An 18,150-nucleotide genomic window follows, 5' to 3' on the forward strand; every position below is an offset into this window, starting at 1 on the left:
AAAAACTCAGTCCCCACGAAGTGCTCAGCTATCTCTCTGAGTAACAGGTAGAAAGAGTGCTCCTCAACCAGCAGTAGTCATCTCCTTTGATGCAGGGAATGGGAGCTGGTGGGAGCCAACTGAACTGCCCAGCAAAGGGCAACATTCCTCAGGAGCTCAAACCAAGTAGGTGGTTGTTCTGCTTTCCCCACAAATCACACAGCACCCCAGCAGAATACTGTTTACACTGCTGCTGTTATTCCCCTTGACAGTGAGGTGATCCCCTCTTCATGTACCTCAGGTCAGTGTGGAAACAGTAATGTAAGGCTGTCTTCTGGGGTAGTTTAGTGTAATGAGGATAGGTTGGGGAGAGCCCACCAGCTACAGTTTTTCCTAACAGGCTAAGGAATATGGCCAGGCTGGTGTTAAAAACAAGGTAGTTCTCATGTCACGGTTCTCCTCACAAGGGACTTTTGTTAAGAAAAGTGACTTAGCATTTGCGGGAAGGCCGTGGAGCAAGGCCGGACAGTTGGATGGATTCGATATGGGAAGATCACGCAAGGCCAGGGCTGTTGAGATGTTTGGGGGGAAATGTTGTAGCAACAAGCAGAAACACACAAGCAACTGTGACTGGTCTGCGTGGGCAGAGCTGGACGGGAGGCAAGGCTGTCCCAGCTGGGCTGTGGCTGTGCGTGCTGCAGGGGCCATGCATATGTGCTGGGGGCAGGACAGTGTCCCACCCCTCACGAGCTGGTGGGGGGAAAGCAAACTGCAGGGACAAGCTGTTGCTCTGAGAAGGGTGTTGTTGTGATTGTCATTATTATGCATGCCTGTGTGTCCATGCATGTGTGCATTTTGTGCTCCCTGCAGCCAGGCACATACTGTTTCTGTACGTCTGTACACATTATATACATGCATCCTTCTGCACCACTCAGTTGCAGACTGTACAGCATTGCCCTTCCAGTTTGTTACCAAGCCCAAGCCTTGGTACAACCAAGGGCCAGCGTTTTCTCCAGTCTTGCTTGGTGTGTACCCCTTTGGGCTCCTTTTAGGGTAGCTCAAAGCAGCTCCATGTCTTGTGGTGTGTCCTGGGTGGTGTCTCTTTGCAGGGTTTCATCAAAGCCATGGCTTCAGTGTCAGTTTGCAAGAGAATCTTCTGTTCTCTCCTCCAGGAGCTCAATATGTTACATGTCTGACAAGCAACCACACGGGTGAGGCTGAACTTGTCATCCTCTTCACATCTTCTCACCCTGGGAACCTTACTGAGGAGACCTGCAGTGCCCTCTGTTATGCTGAAGACCAGGAATATGGAGGTTTCAGCCCCCATGGGCAGTGTCTATGTGGTACTGCCCACGAACCAAACTCTTCTTCCAGTTGTTTGCTGTTTTGCACTGAGCATCCATCTGGGCAGGCCTGCAGTGACCCATCCCTCATCCACTTTCCCTTCCAGGCACAGCTGTCTGTGTCTTTCATAGGACTCAAGCCCCGGTATAGCCTACACCAGGCTGTGCTTTTCAATGTCAGTATTCCAATTGCTGTCAGCACTTTAATGTGGGAATTTGGGGACCAAACAGAGGTTCTCAACACCACTGGAAATGTAGCTGTCCACACGTATGCCTTACCTGGGCAGTACAATGTCACTGCCACCCTCTTTGTGGGCACCAAAGTATCGTATGTGCAGGCAGAAATTGAGGTGGTGGCTTCACCCCAACAGCTAGAACTGCAGTGCCCTTCCTTGATCAAGACGAACGAGAGTCTGGACATAAGGATCCGCAACAGAGGTGGCACTGGCCTCACAGTGCTATATGGAATCACAGCAGAGTCTGGAGAGCCTGGTAGAGGTAAGCATGGTTGTCTAGGAGGCCAGTGGGTGCTGGGCAAAGGAGGGGGTGGCACTGGGTCCTGGGGCTACCCTCTCTGTTCCTTCCTGGTGAGGAGGAAGGGATGACTCCTTTGGCCATTCCTTTCACCCCTGTGCTTTGCCTGTGCTGACCAGGCAGTGCTTTGCTGTGCCAGTAGTGCAGTTCAGCAGTGAATGGGATTTAGTGGCATCAAGAAGGACAGGACAGGTGCCTGCTTTCCAGACTGAAATGTGTCGGCCCATAGGAAGGGCATCATGCCTTGTTCTTCTATCTCATGCAGCAGTTCACCCTATGTGTCCCCATGATGGCTTGGTCTTCCTGGGCAACAATCACTGCTATCAGCTGGTGGTGGAGAAGGCTGAATGGCTGGAGGCCCAGCAACACTGCCAGGAGCATGGCAATGGAGAGCTGGCTTTTGTGAGCAGTCCTGAGATCCAGAGCTTCCTGGTCACTCATGTTATCAGGTAAGTGAGGAGAGTGAGGGTTAAGATTTGAGTGAGAGTTAAGATTTACCTGCTCCTGGATTTGAACCTAGAGAAGGAAGAGCCCAGCAACAGACAGCCCTCTGCAGTCAGTCAGACTGGAAGGAGATGTGGGTACCAAGCAGAGGGCAAGGCTGTGAGCAAAGAGGAGGAATAGGCAGACTAGAGCCTTTGCTGTGCTTAACTCCTTTGCTTAGAGGCTGTGGAGGAAAGAAGAGAAAAGGGGCAGAAAGACAGGAAGTCAGAACTAGTGTCTGTGGGGTTGCTGCTGGGGGGCACCTGGCAGCCTGTGTTAGTACCTGTGGGTGCCTCTGATCTGAGGCTGAGTGCAGGGTCAGGAGAAGGCAGGGCTGGGCTTAGCAGACATTCCACCCAGGGGTCCAGCACAATCTGCAGACTTAGCCTGAACAGTGGAGAGACAGGTGCTGGTGTCCTCAGGGTGCTTGGCTGCCTGGCAGGGCTGGAAAGTGACCTTACAACCAGCTCTCTTGGTCAGCAGAGTCACAGCTGGATCATCTGGTGTGGGACATTGTGACATGGTGTGGGACTAGCAGCTGCTCTCGCCAAGCACAAGCCAGTGCTGTAATCCTGCCTGGGAATCTCACATCCTCCTGGACACACGACAGCAGCCTGAAGCCCAGACCACTTCCCCTCTCCCTTTGCATCCTGAGAAGGAGCAGTGCTCCTCTCTGGCCCCAGAAACATCTGTTACACATCAGGACTCGGACTCTGTAATAAACAGACAGCACAGAAAGTGTCAGCCTTTGGTTATATGGGCCTCTCCAAGTGCCCTTTATGCAAGCAGCAAGCATGTGGAGAAAATGAACAGGAGAGCTAGTAGGGCCTGACAAGCTTTTGTCAGCGCTCCCAGGTGCAGAGGTTGGAGATGGGCACATAATGAATGTGACCCAGAAAGCACTCGTGAAAGGAGTAGCTGCGTGTGATATTGTCTTTGAATGGGCCTGCTTGAGAACTGGCAGCCCTTCTTGCCAAGAGTGCGTCCTTGCCTTGTTCCCTTTGCACCGAGCTCTGTGCTGAGATCACAAATGTGATCCCTGCTCTGGGGAAGAGAAGTCTGTCCCGGCCACTCGGTGAGCTGATTTATCAGGCGTTGCGTGCAAGGTTTTTGATGGACTGCAGCGCAAGGAAATCATGAGACCTCAGAAGAGAACGAGCCGCCCAAGCTGTTTCCCAGCTGCTGCCCCACGTTGTTCTCTCCCTCAGTCCCCTTTATTTCGTCTATTTATTTTATTAATCCATTCAGATAAACATGAATGAGACAGTTCCAGGATGCGATTTCCCTGGTGATAAAAGACAAATGAAGCAAGCCGTGGGTTTTTGGAACATGAAGCATCCATAGTTTCTTGTGGGAAAATGACAGAAGCAGAAGTCTGTTTCCCATTAGAGCACGCACCACAAGGACCACTCTCTTTTCTCCTTTGCTCCTATCGCTTGGTGACTTCCCCAGGAGCTGTACGTGCTGAACTGATCCCCTCTTCTCCTCCAGGAGCAGAGTGCTCCAGTCCATACCCCTCCTAGGGAACCCCATTTTCCCCTCAGAGGCAGTGCAGAGAGCCCCTCTCCCCTTTCAGGCCTCGTCAGACTTTGTTCTCGTCTTGCTGCCCCAAGGAAGGCAGCTTGCTCCTTCCTTAGAGGGGCACCCACACCTTCCTTCAAAGAAGGGTGTTGCCCTCTCCATTGAGCCCCCTTGTTCCTCTCTGCAAGGTAATGTGCCAGCCCATGGGGCAAGGATGGGAAGCAATCCAGACAGCCTTTTCCTTTTTTTTTTTGTTTGTTTACTTGCACTTAGATCATAGCTGGAATTAGAAAAGGAAAAACTCTATTGGGTTTTACTGATGGCAGCAAGCAGGCGGTTTCCTAGGCCATTCTCCCTAATCCTCTGCCAGTGGTTCGGGAGCAGAGCACAGCAGTTATTTATTTTTTAATCTTATTTGCAATGAAAACTACTGATTCACAGAACAGCTATTTTCGTTGTCGTTTTTCAGCATGACCTCATTAATCATTTCATCTGGCATGAGCCTAGTGGTAGAGACACCAGTTGTCTCCCTTGTGTGCTCCTTGCAGAGCAGCTGTACCAGGCTATGCGTGCATCGCAGCAGAGGGGCACAGCAATTCAGAATGGGCTGTAGCATGCAGGAGGGACTGTGGGGAAGAAGCAGGGGGTTCTGAAGGTTGCATGCTGAAGCTGTTCCCCCCAGAAGTTAATGTGGAACAAATGCCTCACTTTCTGCTGGGTGCGATTAGAAACAGTTGTCCAGACTGTTTGTGGCTATGAAAGACCACTCAGCACTTTCCACCAGAATCTCTGTTGGGTTTCAGCCAGTTTCCAACTGTGGAAGGGACATGTCATTTTCCTAAAATGGTCCTGGCAGTTTCTCTTGTATATGGCGTTCTTTTCCCTGCAGAGTTTTGGCCACTGCTGCTTGCCCCCTGCTGCATTTCTGCTTTCAGAAGTGATTGAGCAGTTTATTATCTCCCAACATCTGCATCGAAGGTCCCCCAAGTTGAGCAGGAGCTCCTATAACTGGCACTGTCTGAGGTTTAATCCTGCCCAGGTATTAGTTCCACTTGCACTGGAGAATCCACTTGTACTGTCTCCAGAAACGAAACAAAAGCTTTCTGAAAGATGCAGGTTTCTTCAGACAGTTGATTAGAATCATAATGTTCCTCTTAAGTCACAACAATACGGGCTTAAAAGTGTCTGTGAAGGTCATTGAAACTCTAATGCAGGCAGGCTATTTTAACAAACTACTCTTCTAACAGAGGGTCTGAGGTTCAAGTCAACTTGCTGATACTTCTTAATTTGCAGATAATCCCATCATCTGTGTTGTACTGTGTTTGCTCAGCTATGGAGAGCTGCTGTCAGCCCTTTGAGTCCCCATCCTTATGAGTGGGGAAACCAGGCTGTGTGGTGATAAGGGCAAACATCATCTCGCTTGAGAGAAGTGACTCCAGCCTGAGGAAGCAGATGTGTGCTACTGGAAGGAGTCCTGGGAAGTTCTCAGACAAAACCTCATGACTCTTACATCCAGTTCTCACGTTCCAGTACCCTCTCTGATACTTTGTGCTGCCCCAGTTGTGGCTGAGATGAATCAGTGCTTACAAGTTTGTCATGAGTTCTGTGGTGCTGATGGAGCCTTGGGTCATCTTGTAACCTGAGTGAGCAACCTGCACTTTGGGAATGGAGTGACTCAACCTGAAGACCAAGACCAGAGATTTCCAAGGGTCTGAATCAGCTGCACAGCGATCCCCACCAGCTCTTTCTCCTTCTCAGCTCTGTTTCACTGTAGCATACTGTAGTGTTGGCATTGACGGCTCTATCCAGATCCTTTTGGTGCAGCTTTCCCCTCAGTACATCAGAGGGCAGTTGGCTTTCTGTACCTGTAGATCAGAGGTCAGTTTGTAGAAAGGAGGATGGTGTACCATCTGGTGGCAAAATGTATTCTGAAATCTTTTAGTAACTAAAAGGCTCCTTTAAATGCAGCTGTGACACCCGGATGGAGCTGTTGTTAAGATTATTATTTTCATAGAGAACCATAGATGGCATCTGTCCCAGATCTTTCTAATACTCGTGATTTCCTGAAATCCACCCCCTTTTTTTATTTCTTTTTCTTCTTCTTCTTTTTTTTTTTTTTTTTTTTTTTTTGAAGGAGCCTTGATGTCTGGATTGGATTCAATGATTTTGCAAGCACTGAAGCACAGCAAAGAGGTGAAGGATTTAATATAGAGAGCTGTCAGAACTGGCTTCCAGGAGAACCCCATCCATCAAATGCTGATCACTGTGTCCGGATGGGCCCAACAGGCCAATGTAACACAGACCTGTGCATGGCCAAGCACAGCTATGTGTGCGAATACAAGCCAAAAGGTGGGCTCTGCTTCTCTCCTGCTCTCAGCTGGCATCGTGGGCAGGCAGGTCTGTTGGCATGTGCCAAGGAAAAATAGGGCTGTAAGGAGATGCTTGTCCAAACCATTGCCCCAGTCAAGTGGGACCAACAGCAACCACAATATTCCCATTGTGAAGAATTTGGCCCACCCCAATCTTTGCTATCAATGTAAGTGGAGAAAGGAGTGAAGCTTTGTTGCAGAGCTTTGGAAAGAGCATCTCTCTGTTATTTGAGGAGTCTATGCTTCTGCATAGGTCAGAGCTGCCATACTGCCATGATGTCTTCTGCTGTCTTTCTGTGGTATCTTGTAATCTGTGGGTTGTTGGGTATTGTGATTTAAGAGACTGTAGGACCTCGAAGATTATTATGTGAGCTTTTAAACGGTGTATAATATGGTGTGCAGGTGTATACAGCATCCCAAATCTGGTTTGACAGATATAGAATAATAGAAAATTGGAAGCTAAGAATAGAATTAGAAAAATTAGCAGTTAAGAATAGAAATTAAGTTGGGTTTAAAAACAAAGGGTCAGTTTTGGTCTTCTAAATTAAGGCTGAAAGAGATATATCAGCATCTGTTAACCTCTTGGTCAACATCAGCCTATTTTCCTCATCTGGCCCTGTCCAATTTGGTATAGGGGCTGTTTCCAGAGACAGATGGTGCAGCTGATGGTCTGTTGCACTGCTTTGAGAAAGACCCTGTTTCAGGGAGGCTGTTAGGAGACAAGTCAGTTCCTGCATCTTGGGCAGCCACTTCCCCAGTACAGCAAGGTGTATGGAAAATACACTCCCACCTTCCAGAAAACTCTAATGCAGCAGGGGGATGTCATGAGTAAGAAGTGGGAAGAACAGTGAATACAGGGTGTGATTTAGGTAAGAAGGAAAAATCAGATCTAGGAAGACAACCTACTGGCCCTGGTGAGAGGAACAGCATCAGCTGGTTGTGATCAGTCCCCAGAACCTGTCCTGGCTGTGATGGAACCAGAGCTGCTTGCCAGTGATGGAATCCAGCTGACCCTGGCCACATTTCCCACGAGGTCCAGGGGGACAGGGGATATGAGGAGTGCATTGAAAGCAAATTGTGGGGTGTTGGCAGAGCTCCTAGTAGTTAAAGTTGCTGCTTATACCTGTAAAAAGATGGTATTTGCAGCATTACAGCAATTGCTTCTCCATTAAAGTTCTAGTTACAGGTTTTTGAGTGGACCAAGCCCTGCTATAGCTCTGTTGTGTGGAATGAACAAACGTGAGCATCATGGCGAGGTCCTTCAGGCCCTAGTGAGTCTCATGGGCTTTCTTCAAATACTTCCTTTGCCAACAGGAGTTCTCTTAAATGCTGAAAACTTCTTTGTGGGAGACCCTGTGTTTGACACACATGTGGCTGCAAAAAACGTGATGGAAGATACGCTGTCATCTCCACTGCAAGCTGTGGAGGTAAGCAGGATTTGCTCATCCTACTGTTGCAGAGAGAGTCCAGGAAGATGCAGATAGGTGAGAGCTTTGTTTTACTTTGCAGGTGATGGTGTTCCCTGAGCTGGCATTCAGGCACGAGGGATATTTGTCTGCCCTGGAGTTTGTGACACAAGAGCTGCATCAGCCCGTTCAAATGAGGTTTCAGGTGCATAGACCAGTAGATGGAAAAGGTGAGACATCTCTTCTTAATGCTTTTGGTATTGTTAGAGCAGGTGCCCTGAGGGCCATGTCAATCTGAATGTGTGTGGCTCTATCTTTAAGCAGAAGCTTTGAAGCCTTAAAGAGATTTGGTTCTGTGTTTTGAAGAGTCTCAAGTGCAAAACCTGTGGGTGTAGTTGGACAGCCTGAGGTTGCTTTTTACAAGTAGGTGTCCTGGAGAACTGAACGGGGGGAGAAACTGAGTGGATGAGCTTTACATCAACCTGGCAGTTTAGAAAGGGACAGAGCCACTATTGCATGGATCAAAGCCAGAGATCAAAGCTGTTCTGCTGCAGCCAACCAGCACAGCTGAAGAAGAGATTTCTGGATGGAGAGGTGGTCCTAGAGGAGTAGTGACTTGTGAATGGCTGATGGTTCATGACCAGTGAGCAACTAAATAGTGAGTCTTCATCAGTTATGGTAGTCTGGTTAGTGGGTTAACAGTGGGGATTGCAGATTTGTGACCTGCATCTGTGACAGTGTTGGTGCAGAGGGACAAACTCCCCTTGGCTGCTAGCTGAGTGCATTGCTGGAAGTGTCTCCTCTCCCATTGCTTCTGTGACCGAAATCTTAAAACAGAGGAACACTTTTCTTCTTCAGAAGCCCTGGATTATATCCAGTTTTCTTTGTGGCTATCACTAATTAGCCTCTCCTGCTCTCCTGGACCTTTATGTGACAACAGTTTCAGGCACATTTGTCCACCAGCTCTGATTTAAAGCAGAATGTTTGAATCAGACATCAAATGCAGAGGTGATAGTTATAGAAATATAGGACCTTGTGTTTCTCTATTTAGTTTAAGCTGACCAGCAGCTGCAACTAAGGAATGATACTTCTTCCCCACAAAGACCCCAAGTAGTTTCTTATGGCATTGTTACCTGTCTCCACGCATCAAGAATAATGAGTGTTTGAAATGTGTGTAGAAGGAAATTAACCTTCTGAGCTATACTTCTATGCTTTGGGAAGACATGATACGTCTAAAGGGAATGTGTTCTGGTCCATCTGGCCCCATAGGTTAATGAGGAAGAATATTTTTTTGAGTCCATTTGTTCCTGATGGATGAGATGATCTAATAAGTCTTGTATTCCTTGTACAACAGCTCAATACTCACAATTTTGGCAACAATTAATTTTGCTGCAGACTTTTTGCTATAGCCATATAGTTGGCTGGTTACAAAAGGGTATTTTTTGACACTGATACTTTAACATGGAAAGAGTAATTTAAGAAAAGTTACTTAATGTGTTTTCAGTGTCAAAGCCAGCTCTGCTTTTGCTTGGACTAGCTTTCACTTGAACACAGATCTCTTTTAGATTGCAAATTGGCGCATTCTCCCTAGAAAAGAATCTAACTTTGTTTTTAACAAACTTTGTGCCTTTGTGAAATTTTCCAGTAAAACAGGGCTCTTCTGACTTCCATAGCACCAGGATGCATTGCAGTTGCAGCATTGATGATGAAGTCATCATCAGTCACAGGGAAAAGAATATGGTGAATTTGGAGCTGAGTAGAATTGCGCTATAAGTATTGCCTGTTAAAATGGTAATCTTTGCTTTCTCTTCACCTCTTCCAGAGTACCAGGAGGGACAAAATGCTACAGAACCATTTTCTACTTCACAGGATGATGGGAACTATACACTAGTTGAATGTCCTCCTGGCTTCCAGTGGTGTCATTTGACTAATCTGTGCTCATCAGTAAACAACTGCTGCAACGCAACAGAGTGCATCAACAGTTCTTTTGCCAGCAGCCCCATCCCTACGTCCCCTCAGCAAAATGGCAGCCAGCTCAGCTATGAACTCATCAAGGAATTTCTCTTTACAATACCAGCTGGCCCTTCTTCCCCTTATCTGGTCAGTCTCTATTAGTTGCTGTAACTAGTGTGTAGGTGGGGCAGTTTTCTCTGGCTGCTTTGGGCAAATTAAGAATTTATCCCAGTTTGCAAATGGAGAAGCTGAAGTCCATTCAGATGAAATGGCTTACCCAGGGATTACTTGGCAGGCCTTGCACTGAGCTCATGCCACCATTTTCTGTCTTCTTCTCTGTAAGCTGCAAACTCCCTGTGGTAACAACAATAGTACAGTTAGGCAAAAGGCTGTGCGGATGCTCTGGGCTATTCCCCTTGCACTTGAGAAGTGGAGATAGAGCATAAAGGTGTCTTCCATGTTAGAACACTTGGTTCAAAATGGCCAAGGAGAGCAGAATTGTGAATTGTTTCTGCATGCAGTGTTTGGATCTGTGTCTTTCCTGTGAGTTTCCTCTTGGCAGTAGATCCAACTTTGCCCAGGCAAGAGTTGGGTGCTGAGTGCTCTGAAGTTCATGCAGCAAACAAAAAATGTCTCCTCTCCCTGCAGGTCACATTCAGCAAAGATGATGTTTTTGTGAGGGCCAAGGATGTCTTGAGTATCCAGCACAATGCAGGCGTGGGCTCATTCCTTCAGTGCCAACCAAGTACCACGTCCCCTTTCAGAACCAGTTTTTTTAGTACAAACTCTTCAGATTGGGCACTTGGCCTCCCTGCCAGCTCCGTCGGTGCCACCTGGATCCATAACACTGTTTGCTCTCTCCGAGTTCTCTATGCCAAGGAGCAGCTGGTCCCAATAATCAGCCCCCAGAATGCAGGTCTAGCGCATCCAGGACTTTACACAGTCAGCGCCAGCGTGGACAATGGGATCTTCAGTGCCAATCTGTCGTGCAATTTCTGGGTTACTTCCCGGGTTTCAGGCCTGCGTGTTGTTCACCCAGTTCCTCAAGGTGGCAAGGTGTATGTACCATCCGACCACATCACCCTGGTGGTCAAAATCTCCTCAGGAATGAATGCAACGGCACGCTGGCTGGGAGACAACCACACCTTCCCCTTTGAAGGGGCCTGCCCACTGACTATTGCACCGCTGCCATCGGACTGTGCCAGAGAGAACAATGACACCTGGTTTGCTGTGCTCAGCTTGAGCGGCCTCAAGGAGGGGGCAAGTACCCATATACTTGTTGCAGAGAATGCCATCAGCTCCCAGAACATCACCATCACAATAAAAGTGGAACAGCCTATCCGTGGGCTGAGGGCCACCCCAGACCCTGAGAGCAGAGTGCTGCTAAATACACGAGTGGTGAGTAGTTACTGGTGCTTCTACTTAATCATTTTTAGCCTTTACTGCTCATGGTGTGGGTTTGACTCAAGAGGAGGACAAAGGCTCTGTTCCACACGGGGTCAGGGCGTAGCACTGCTTGCTGCTAAGTGCTGGCTCGTGAGCCATGCAGTCAGCACTGCTCTGGTACATGCATGTGGCAGAAACCACTCATGCTCTCTGGCAGGGAAGCAGCTCAGCTGTATGCTCACTTTAATTTCCTCAGAGGTAAGGCAGCGCTTCCGGCAAAGGCAATACTGGCTTTTCATTTTCCCAGGGATTTGATTGGAAAACTGATGCATTTATCAGAGGCCAGTGCTTACCTTGTTTTGATTTGTCAAGGTAGTTTATTCCTTTAGGCATTTTGATTTGCTCTACTAAATCTTTACACCAGCTGACGGAAGCTAGAGACATGTTTCATCCATCCATCAGGGGCTTGGTCTTGCTCTGATGTCTTCAGTCTTTTTTTCCCCTCAAATCCCTCATCCCCAGAACTACAGACAAGCCCTCAGAACCTGTTTAAAAACTGCCCGTCATTATCTGTGAAGCACTGTGTTCAGTTTCTGGCTGCTTATGGCAGAACTCTGTGCCTGCAATTCCTGTTAAGTCTCACATTCCCTGCTCAGGAGGCACTGTAGGAGTAAGGCACTGTTTGGTGCAAGGCAACCATTTTTTGCCTTTGGGACAGGCAGCATCCATGGACTAGGGGCAGAGATTGAGTTTGCAGGTGTAGGTAAAGTTGAGTTATTATTTCTGCAAAGATTTCAGAAAGTTTTTTAGCCAGCAAGAAAGAGACCTGATCCCAAGAGCAGAGCACTAGGATGTGGGAGCAGGAAATACAGCTTTTTCTCCCAGCTTTGCTGTTGGTTTATGGAGTCGGGATCTGCATTGCTCTGTCAGTGGCAAAGCCACAGGTGATCCTGCACCTGTGTCATGCTCTGAGAGCACTGTCTTATGGGTGTGTGATGCCTCCCAGTCTGGCTCTGCTCCTTCTCCAGTCCACGTGGAGATCTGGGAAGCACTGTGCATGCTTTTCCCTTGCACTAGTGTAAAATGTCCTCATGCCTTTCAGAGCTATGTCCCTGTGATGGAAGCCGGGTCAGATGTGACTTTCCGATGGACGGTAGATGATAAACCATCTTTCACTTTTTACAATGTTGTCTTCAACGTTATCTACCAAAGCCCAGCTGTGTACAAGCTTTCGGTAAGCCGAAATACCATAACACCATTTTAATCCTGGGTTTCCATTTCATCCCACGAGCTAAGCAGGAAAAGGAGCAGGGAGAGAAGGCAGCAGAGCTTTCTGCAGACAGCCTGTCCCATTCAGGAGCTGTCAGTTAGTGCAGGTCCATGCCATGTGTTCCAGTTGAGTTGAGGAGATTTTCGCTATGCTCCTAACAAGCTCATCTGCTGTTCCTTGCAAATGCACATATTTAGTTTCTTCTTATGGCTTCCTTTCCTGCTGACTTCTCTGTCTTTCTTATCTTTGCCTTCTCCTTTTTTTCTCCATCTTTTCCTTTCTGATCATGAAACATCTGTCCTTATTCCTTCCTGGTAAGCATGAGGCAGTGAGCCCCACGGCAGGGTGCTGGCTACTGCTTTGGCACACAGGAGACGTGCATGCAGAACCATGCAGGGGTAGAATTCAAATGTAAGATTTTCATAGCCAAGACAGAGCTTCTGCCACAGGCTCTTCTGGTCTCTGTCCTGTCCGCTTTCTTCTAGGGCAGTCAGGAACACCAGAAGAAAGATAGAGCAAAAAATCTGGACAGAGGAAAGTGTCTTCTGTGGAACAGGAGTTTATCTGGCCAGAACACCTTTCTGGTTCTTGCTATGTACTGCCATGCAGTGTCTTGGTCTGGCTAAAGGCTGCTTAATAGGTTTGTGACTAGTGGCTGAAGTGACACCAGCCCTAGCTCTGAAGGCACACTTGCACTAATTTTCTGCGTACTGCACTTTGCTGACAAGTCCTTCCTTGGACTAGTATAGTATCAAAGGTGTGGGTCTAGCAAGAGGTGACTTTGCCAGATAGGTGACCTTCCAGTCTATGCTGCTTTCCAGAGCCTTTCAGGCTATTGCTTCTGCCTCCCTGTCCCACAGGCTACTCTTCTCTGACCTAACCTGCTGCCTGCCTGGGGGGATCTCTTCCACGCAGTGAAGCCCCACTCTGAGGAGAGGGCATCATGGCAAGGAGATTCCAAGTGCGTTCTTTGTCCCACTGTCCTCCCCAGCTCACCGCCTCCAACCACGTCAGTAACTTTACAGTCAACTACAATGTCACAGTGGAGATGATGAATAAGATGAAGAACCTGACTGTGTTGGGCATCCCGCCGGTCCTCCCTCAGAACAGCACCGTGGAGTTTACAGCAAGAGTTCAGGTTGATTCAGCTGTGGATGCTATGTTCCTGTGAGTCCTTTGCAAGTTGCCTGAACGTAGGACCTTGCTGTGCATGGCTTACCAGACTTTCCTGTGTTTTTTCTTCTCTCTGGGAAAGTTGATTTCAAATGTCCATTTCTTCATCTGCTGTCTAGCTAGTCCCTGGAAATCTGATTCAGTCACACTGGTTGGGAACTGTACTTGAAGCCTGAAATAACTTTATTTTAAAGGATTTCTATGTTGCTTCAGTATTCACTATCTCTTCTTTTCAGCAGTGCTGTGCTCCTCTGACAGCCATGGCTCTGCAGCATTGGCATAGCTTCTTCTTTGACATTTGGTGTTACACTTACTATGGTTTTTTTTCCCAAAACCCTCAGCTAATGCCTGAAAGGCTCAGACCTGGGGCTTTTGTGGTGTTGTGCAACGTGGTCTGTATGTTTCTTCAGGTGGGATTTTGGAGATGGTATCCAGGAGACATACCAGTTCACACCTCCCTACAACAAGTCTTTCCTTGTTCCTGATCCCAGTGTCCACGAGGTTATAATTGAGCACAATGTGTCACACATCTATGAATATCCAGGTATGCTCAGGCCGGTTCTTTAGGAAGAAAGAACTCAGATGTTTTTGTTTCATTATGTCACAAGGCACCTTCAAATAAAACAGTAGCTTTGAAGTCATTACGTTGTTCCTGAGCAAACTGTCACATTGCGTGGCCTGGTTGTAATTCCTGCTTTCCTGGAACAGAGGAGGAAAGCAGAGGGTGTGTGCAGTGCAGGAACAGAGCATCTCCCTGGAACTGCCCATCACATTCCCATTCTGCTGCAGCACAGAAAATGCTGTTGCACAAGCACTGTTCTCACCACTGTTCTTTTTCTGTTCTTTTCCTGTGCAGGTGATTACATCCTGGTGGTTCAAGTTTCAAACCAGTTTGAGAACCTCACCTGCTTGACCCCAGTTAGCATCCACAGTTATTTGGTTGATGTGCAAATAGAAACAGAGAAGGATGTTTTAGTCGTAAACCGTTCAGTCACTTTCAGAGCCATTCCACTGCCATCTCCCTATGGTGTCTTGTACACTTGGGACTTTGGGGACGGGTCCTCACTGGTGACAGAGAGCCAGTCTGCAGTGACATACAGCTACTCCAGCAGGGGGGTATACAACATCACTGTGTCAGCAAACAACACCATAAGCAGTGTGGAGACAGTTGAGTGTTACCAAGTGTTTGAAGAGATAACTGGGCTCCATGTTTCCGCAGATGAGGTGGCAGAAGTGGGTGCAACTGTAACCCTTAATGCTTCAGTGCAGACTGGAGACAGTATCACCTGGATATTTGATATGGGGGATGGGACTGTGCTGAGGAGTGAGGTGCCAATGGTGGAACACGTGTACACAAAGGACATCAACTGCACTGTGAATGTGACAGCTGTGAATCCTGTGAACTCTGTCTCCCAAACTGTTCCTGTTTGGATATTTGTCCTGGAAGTACTCAAAATAGACCCTACTTCTTGCATTCTTGAGCATCCAGATGTGCAGCTCACTGCATACGTGACGGGAAATCCCAATGAATACATCTTTGATTGGACCTTTGGAGATGGCTCATCCAATGTCACAGTCAGTGGGGACCCTGTAGTGATGCACAACTTCACACGAAGTGGGACGTTCCCCTTGTCCCTGACTCTCTCGAGCAGGTTTAACAAGGCTCATTATTTCACCAGTGTCTGTGTGGAGCCGGAGATAGTCAATGTCACACTTCACCCTTCCAAGCAGTTTGTGAGGCTTGGTGAGGAGTGCAGCTTTCAGGTCAGTGCTATGCCCCTCTACCAGTACCGATACCGCTGGGATTTTGGCAACAATGAGTCCACTAGGTCGAGTGGAACTGAAGTGAGTTACAACTACAAGAGCACAGGGGTCTTCCTGGTTACAGTGACTGTCTCCAACAATGTCTCTTTCAACAATGACACGGCATTTGTGGAAGTCCAGGAGCCAGTTGGGGTAGCAAAGATTGAATATAACGGGACGAAGGTTTTAGAGCTGAACCAGATCTACCTGTTCTCTGCCAGCATGAATGGAACCAAAGTGAATTACTTTTGGGACTTTGGAGATGGCATTACCCAGCCTGGCCAAATCACTACGCACTCCTACAACAACACTGGCCATTACACTATTAGTGTGACAGGCCAGAATGATGTGAGCACTAACGAAACCAGGATGGACGTCACAGTGAAACGTCGACTACATGGGATTACCATCAATGCCAGCAGGACAATTGTGCCTTTAAATGGTTCAGTGAGTTTTGTGGCCACGCTTGCAGCTGGCAGTGCCATCCGGTACTCTTGGATCCTCTGTGACCGGTGCACTCCTATCCAAGGCTCCTCCACGATTTCCTACACCTTCCGCTCCGTGGGCACGTTCAATGTCATTGTGACTGCAGAGAATGAGATCAGCTCATTGCAGGACAGTATCTACGTCTACGTCTTGGAACAGATTGAAGGCCTGCAGGTGACTAGTAGTGACCTGGTGGAGGATCTCTATTTCCCAACTAACAAAACACTCCATCTGCATGCAGTGGTGAGAGAGGGAACAAACATCTCTTATAGCTGGATAGTCCAAAAAGATGGCAATGCTGTGCAGACATCCACTGGGAAAACCTTCTCTTTGAATGTCTTAGAAGCTGGAAACTACACTGTCTATCTGAAAGCTACTAACATGTTGGGATGTGCAACTGCCAACAGGACACTGGAATTCATTGAAAGCCTTGGTCTTCTAAAACCATATGCCTTCCCCAACCCAGTTGCTGTTAATACATCTGTTAACATTAGTGCCACCATAACCAGCGGCACTGGTATCATGTATGTTTGGTACCTGGAGGATGGCTTCTCTCCTGTTACATCTGAATCCTTTATCATACATTCCTTCCAAAGCCCTGGAGCTGTGGAGGTTGTAATTGGAGCAGAAAACAAGCTGGATTCAACAAACGCAACAATTAGTGTCTACGTAGAGGAGGTCATAGAGGAACTGAGTATAGGGACTGCAGAACTGGACTGTAGGTATGTCTCATCGGGCTCCACTGTGGTCTTTGAAGGAGAGCTGCAGAAGGGGACTGATGTGACATGGCTTTGGGAGGTACCGAATGGCACACTGACAGGCCAGTCCGTGGCAGTCATGTTCCCCACAGCAGGGTTTTACACAGTCCATCTAAATGCATCAAATGACATCAGCTGGGCTATAGCCAGCAGGAATATCTCTGTGCTTGACAGGATTCAAGGGCTGGAAGTTATTGCCAGCAAGAAGGTGGTAGAGCCGGGTGAGCAGGTCACCTTTGTGATCAGGATGTCGTCAGGTACCTCTGTGAGTTACTTGGTGAGCATAAGTGGGGACTATTCCGTAGTGCTCAATGGGTCCAAGTACACGCATGAGTTCACCAAGAGCGGCGATTATCTGGTGACAGTGACAGTGCAGAACCAAATCAGTATTGCTCACGCCCAGGTGCTCATCTCGGTTCTGGAGGCCGTCCGTGGCATCAGGCTCCTAAACTGCTGTGAGCGAGGCATTCTTACAGGTATGGAGAAGAGCTTCAGTGCCCAGGTGGGGAGCGGCTCCCGGGTGTTGTTCTCCTGGCAGTTCTCCCTGTGGAAGGAGCAGGGCCGCTCCGTGGTCACTGCAGCAGGAGAGAGTGTTTCCTACACTCCAGAAGCTGCAGGGCTGCTTGAGATCCACCTCAGGGCCTTCAATGACCTGGGAGGTATCAATATCACCAGAACCATCCAGGTCCAAGACCCCATTCTCCAAGTCTCCCTCACCGCCTCCAACGCCTTTGTCAATAGGACAGCGCTGTTTGAAGCATCAGTGATGCCCAGTGGCAGAGGTGTTGAGTTCCTGTGGACCTTTGGGGACGGCTCTTCCACTCAGATGACCAGGGTTGCCGTGGCCAACTATTCTTACCTGAGCCCTGGGGATTACCTGGTGGAGGTGAATGCCACCAACCTCATCAGCTTCTTCATAGCCCACCTCACTGTCACCGTCAAGGTCCTGGAGTGTGAGGAGCCAGAGGTGGAGCTGGCCTTGCCCCCTCAAGTGGTGATGAAGCGCTCCCAGAGGAATTACCTGGAGGCACAGCTCGACCTGCGGGGATGCATCAAGTATCAGACAGAGCACCTATGGGAGATATACCGAGCACCCAGCTGTCTGCACCTGGATGACTCCAACAGGATCCATCTGCCAAATGTTGATGTGAACAGGCCGCAGCTTGTTATACCAAAGCTTGCCCTGGAAGTTGGGAGCTACTGCTTTGTCTTCATTGTCTCATTTGGAGATACTCCACTGTCCAAAAGCATCTTTGCCAATGTGACCATGATACCGAGTAAGCTGGTCCCAATCATTGATGGGGGGTCATACCGTGTATGGTCCAACACTCAGGACTTAATCTTGGATGGGGAGAAATCCTATGACCCAAACTTGGATGATGGTGAACAGACTCCGTTGTTTTACCAGTGGTCTTGTACGTTCTCCTCCAAGGTAAGACCATTTTTGCACAGCCACCGAAGGTGATCATTCGGGAGTTCTGGCTGCGTGTCAGCTTCACTATACATGTGTTAGCATCTGTGTTGAAATGGTGTCAATGGGAGCTGTTGTGAGCATCTTTAACAAAGCTGCTTGGGAAGGAGAGTTGCAAATATTACCCAATTCCCAGCTCAGAGTAGTGGTACAGAAGTTTTTGTGAGGAGCTGTGCATTGCAGCCTGCTGTAGTTCAGCACTGCACACCCTTCCT

General features: G+C 48.2%; 1 protein-coding gene across 3 annotated transcripts in view; it reads left to right on the forward strand.

Moving 5' to 3' along the window:
* The window catches only part of PKD1 (polycystin 1, transient receptor potential channel interacting), an 85,679-nt gene that overhangs the window by 36,825 nt on the left and 30,704 nt on the right, over window positions 1-18,150 (forward strand). For 2 of the 3 annotated variants that reach the window (XM_090151431.1, XM_031606977.2), the window contains exons 5-15: window positions 1,152-1,820; window positions 2,122-2,305; window positions 5,995-6,209; window positions 7,544-7,656; window positions 7,739-7,865; window positions 9,458-9,735; window positions 10,237-10,986; window positions 12,077-12,208; window positions 13,236-13,411; window positions 13,828-13,961; window positions 14,274-17,896. In XM_090151431.1, the coding sequence (XP_090007557.1) occupies window positions 1,152-1,820; window positions 2,122-2,305; window positions 5,995-6,209; window positions 7,544-7,656; window positions 7,739-7,865; window positions 9,458-9,735; window positions 10,237-10,986; window positions 12,077-12,208; window positions 13,236-13,411; window positions 13,828-13,961; window positions 14,274-17,896 (6,401 nt within the window). The remainder of the gene's footprint in view (window positions 1-1,151; window positions 1,821-2,121; window positions 2,306-5,994; window positions 6,210-7,543; window positions 7,657-7,738; window positions 7,866-9,457; window positions 9,736-10,236; window positions 10,987-12,076; window positions 12,209-13,235; window positions 13,412-13,827; window positions 13,962-14,273; window positions 17,897-18,150) is intronic. The other variant, XM_090151432.1, reaches the window with a different exon arrangement.

The sequence above is a fragment of the Phasianus colchicus genome, chromosome 16 (genome assembly GCF_987193195.1).
Source record: "Phasianus colchicus chromosome 16, bPhaCol1.hap1.1, whole genome shotgun sequence".
In the NCBI taxonomy this organism is placed as follows: domain Eukaryota; kingdom Metazoa; phylum Chordata; class Aves; order Galliformes; family Phasianidae; genus Phasianus; species Phasianus colchicus.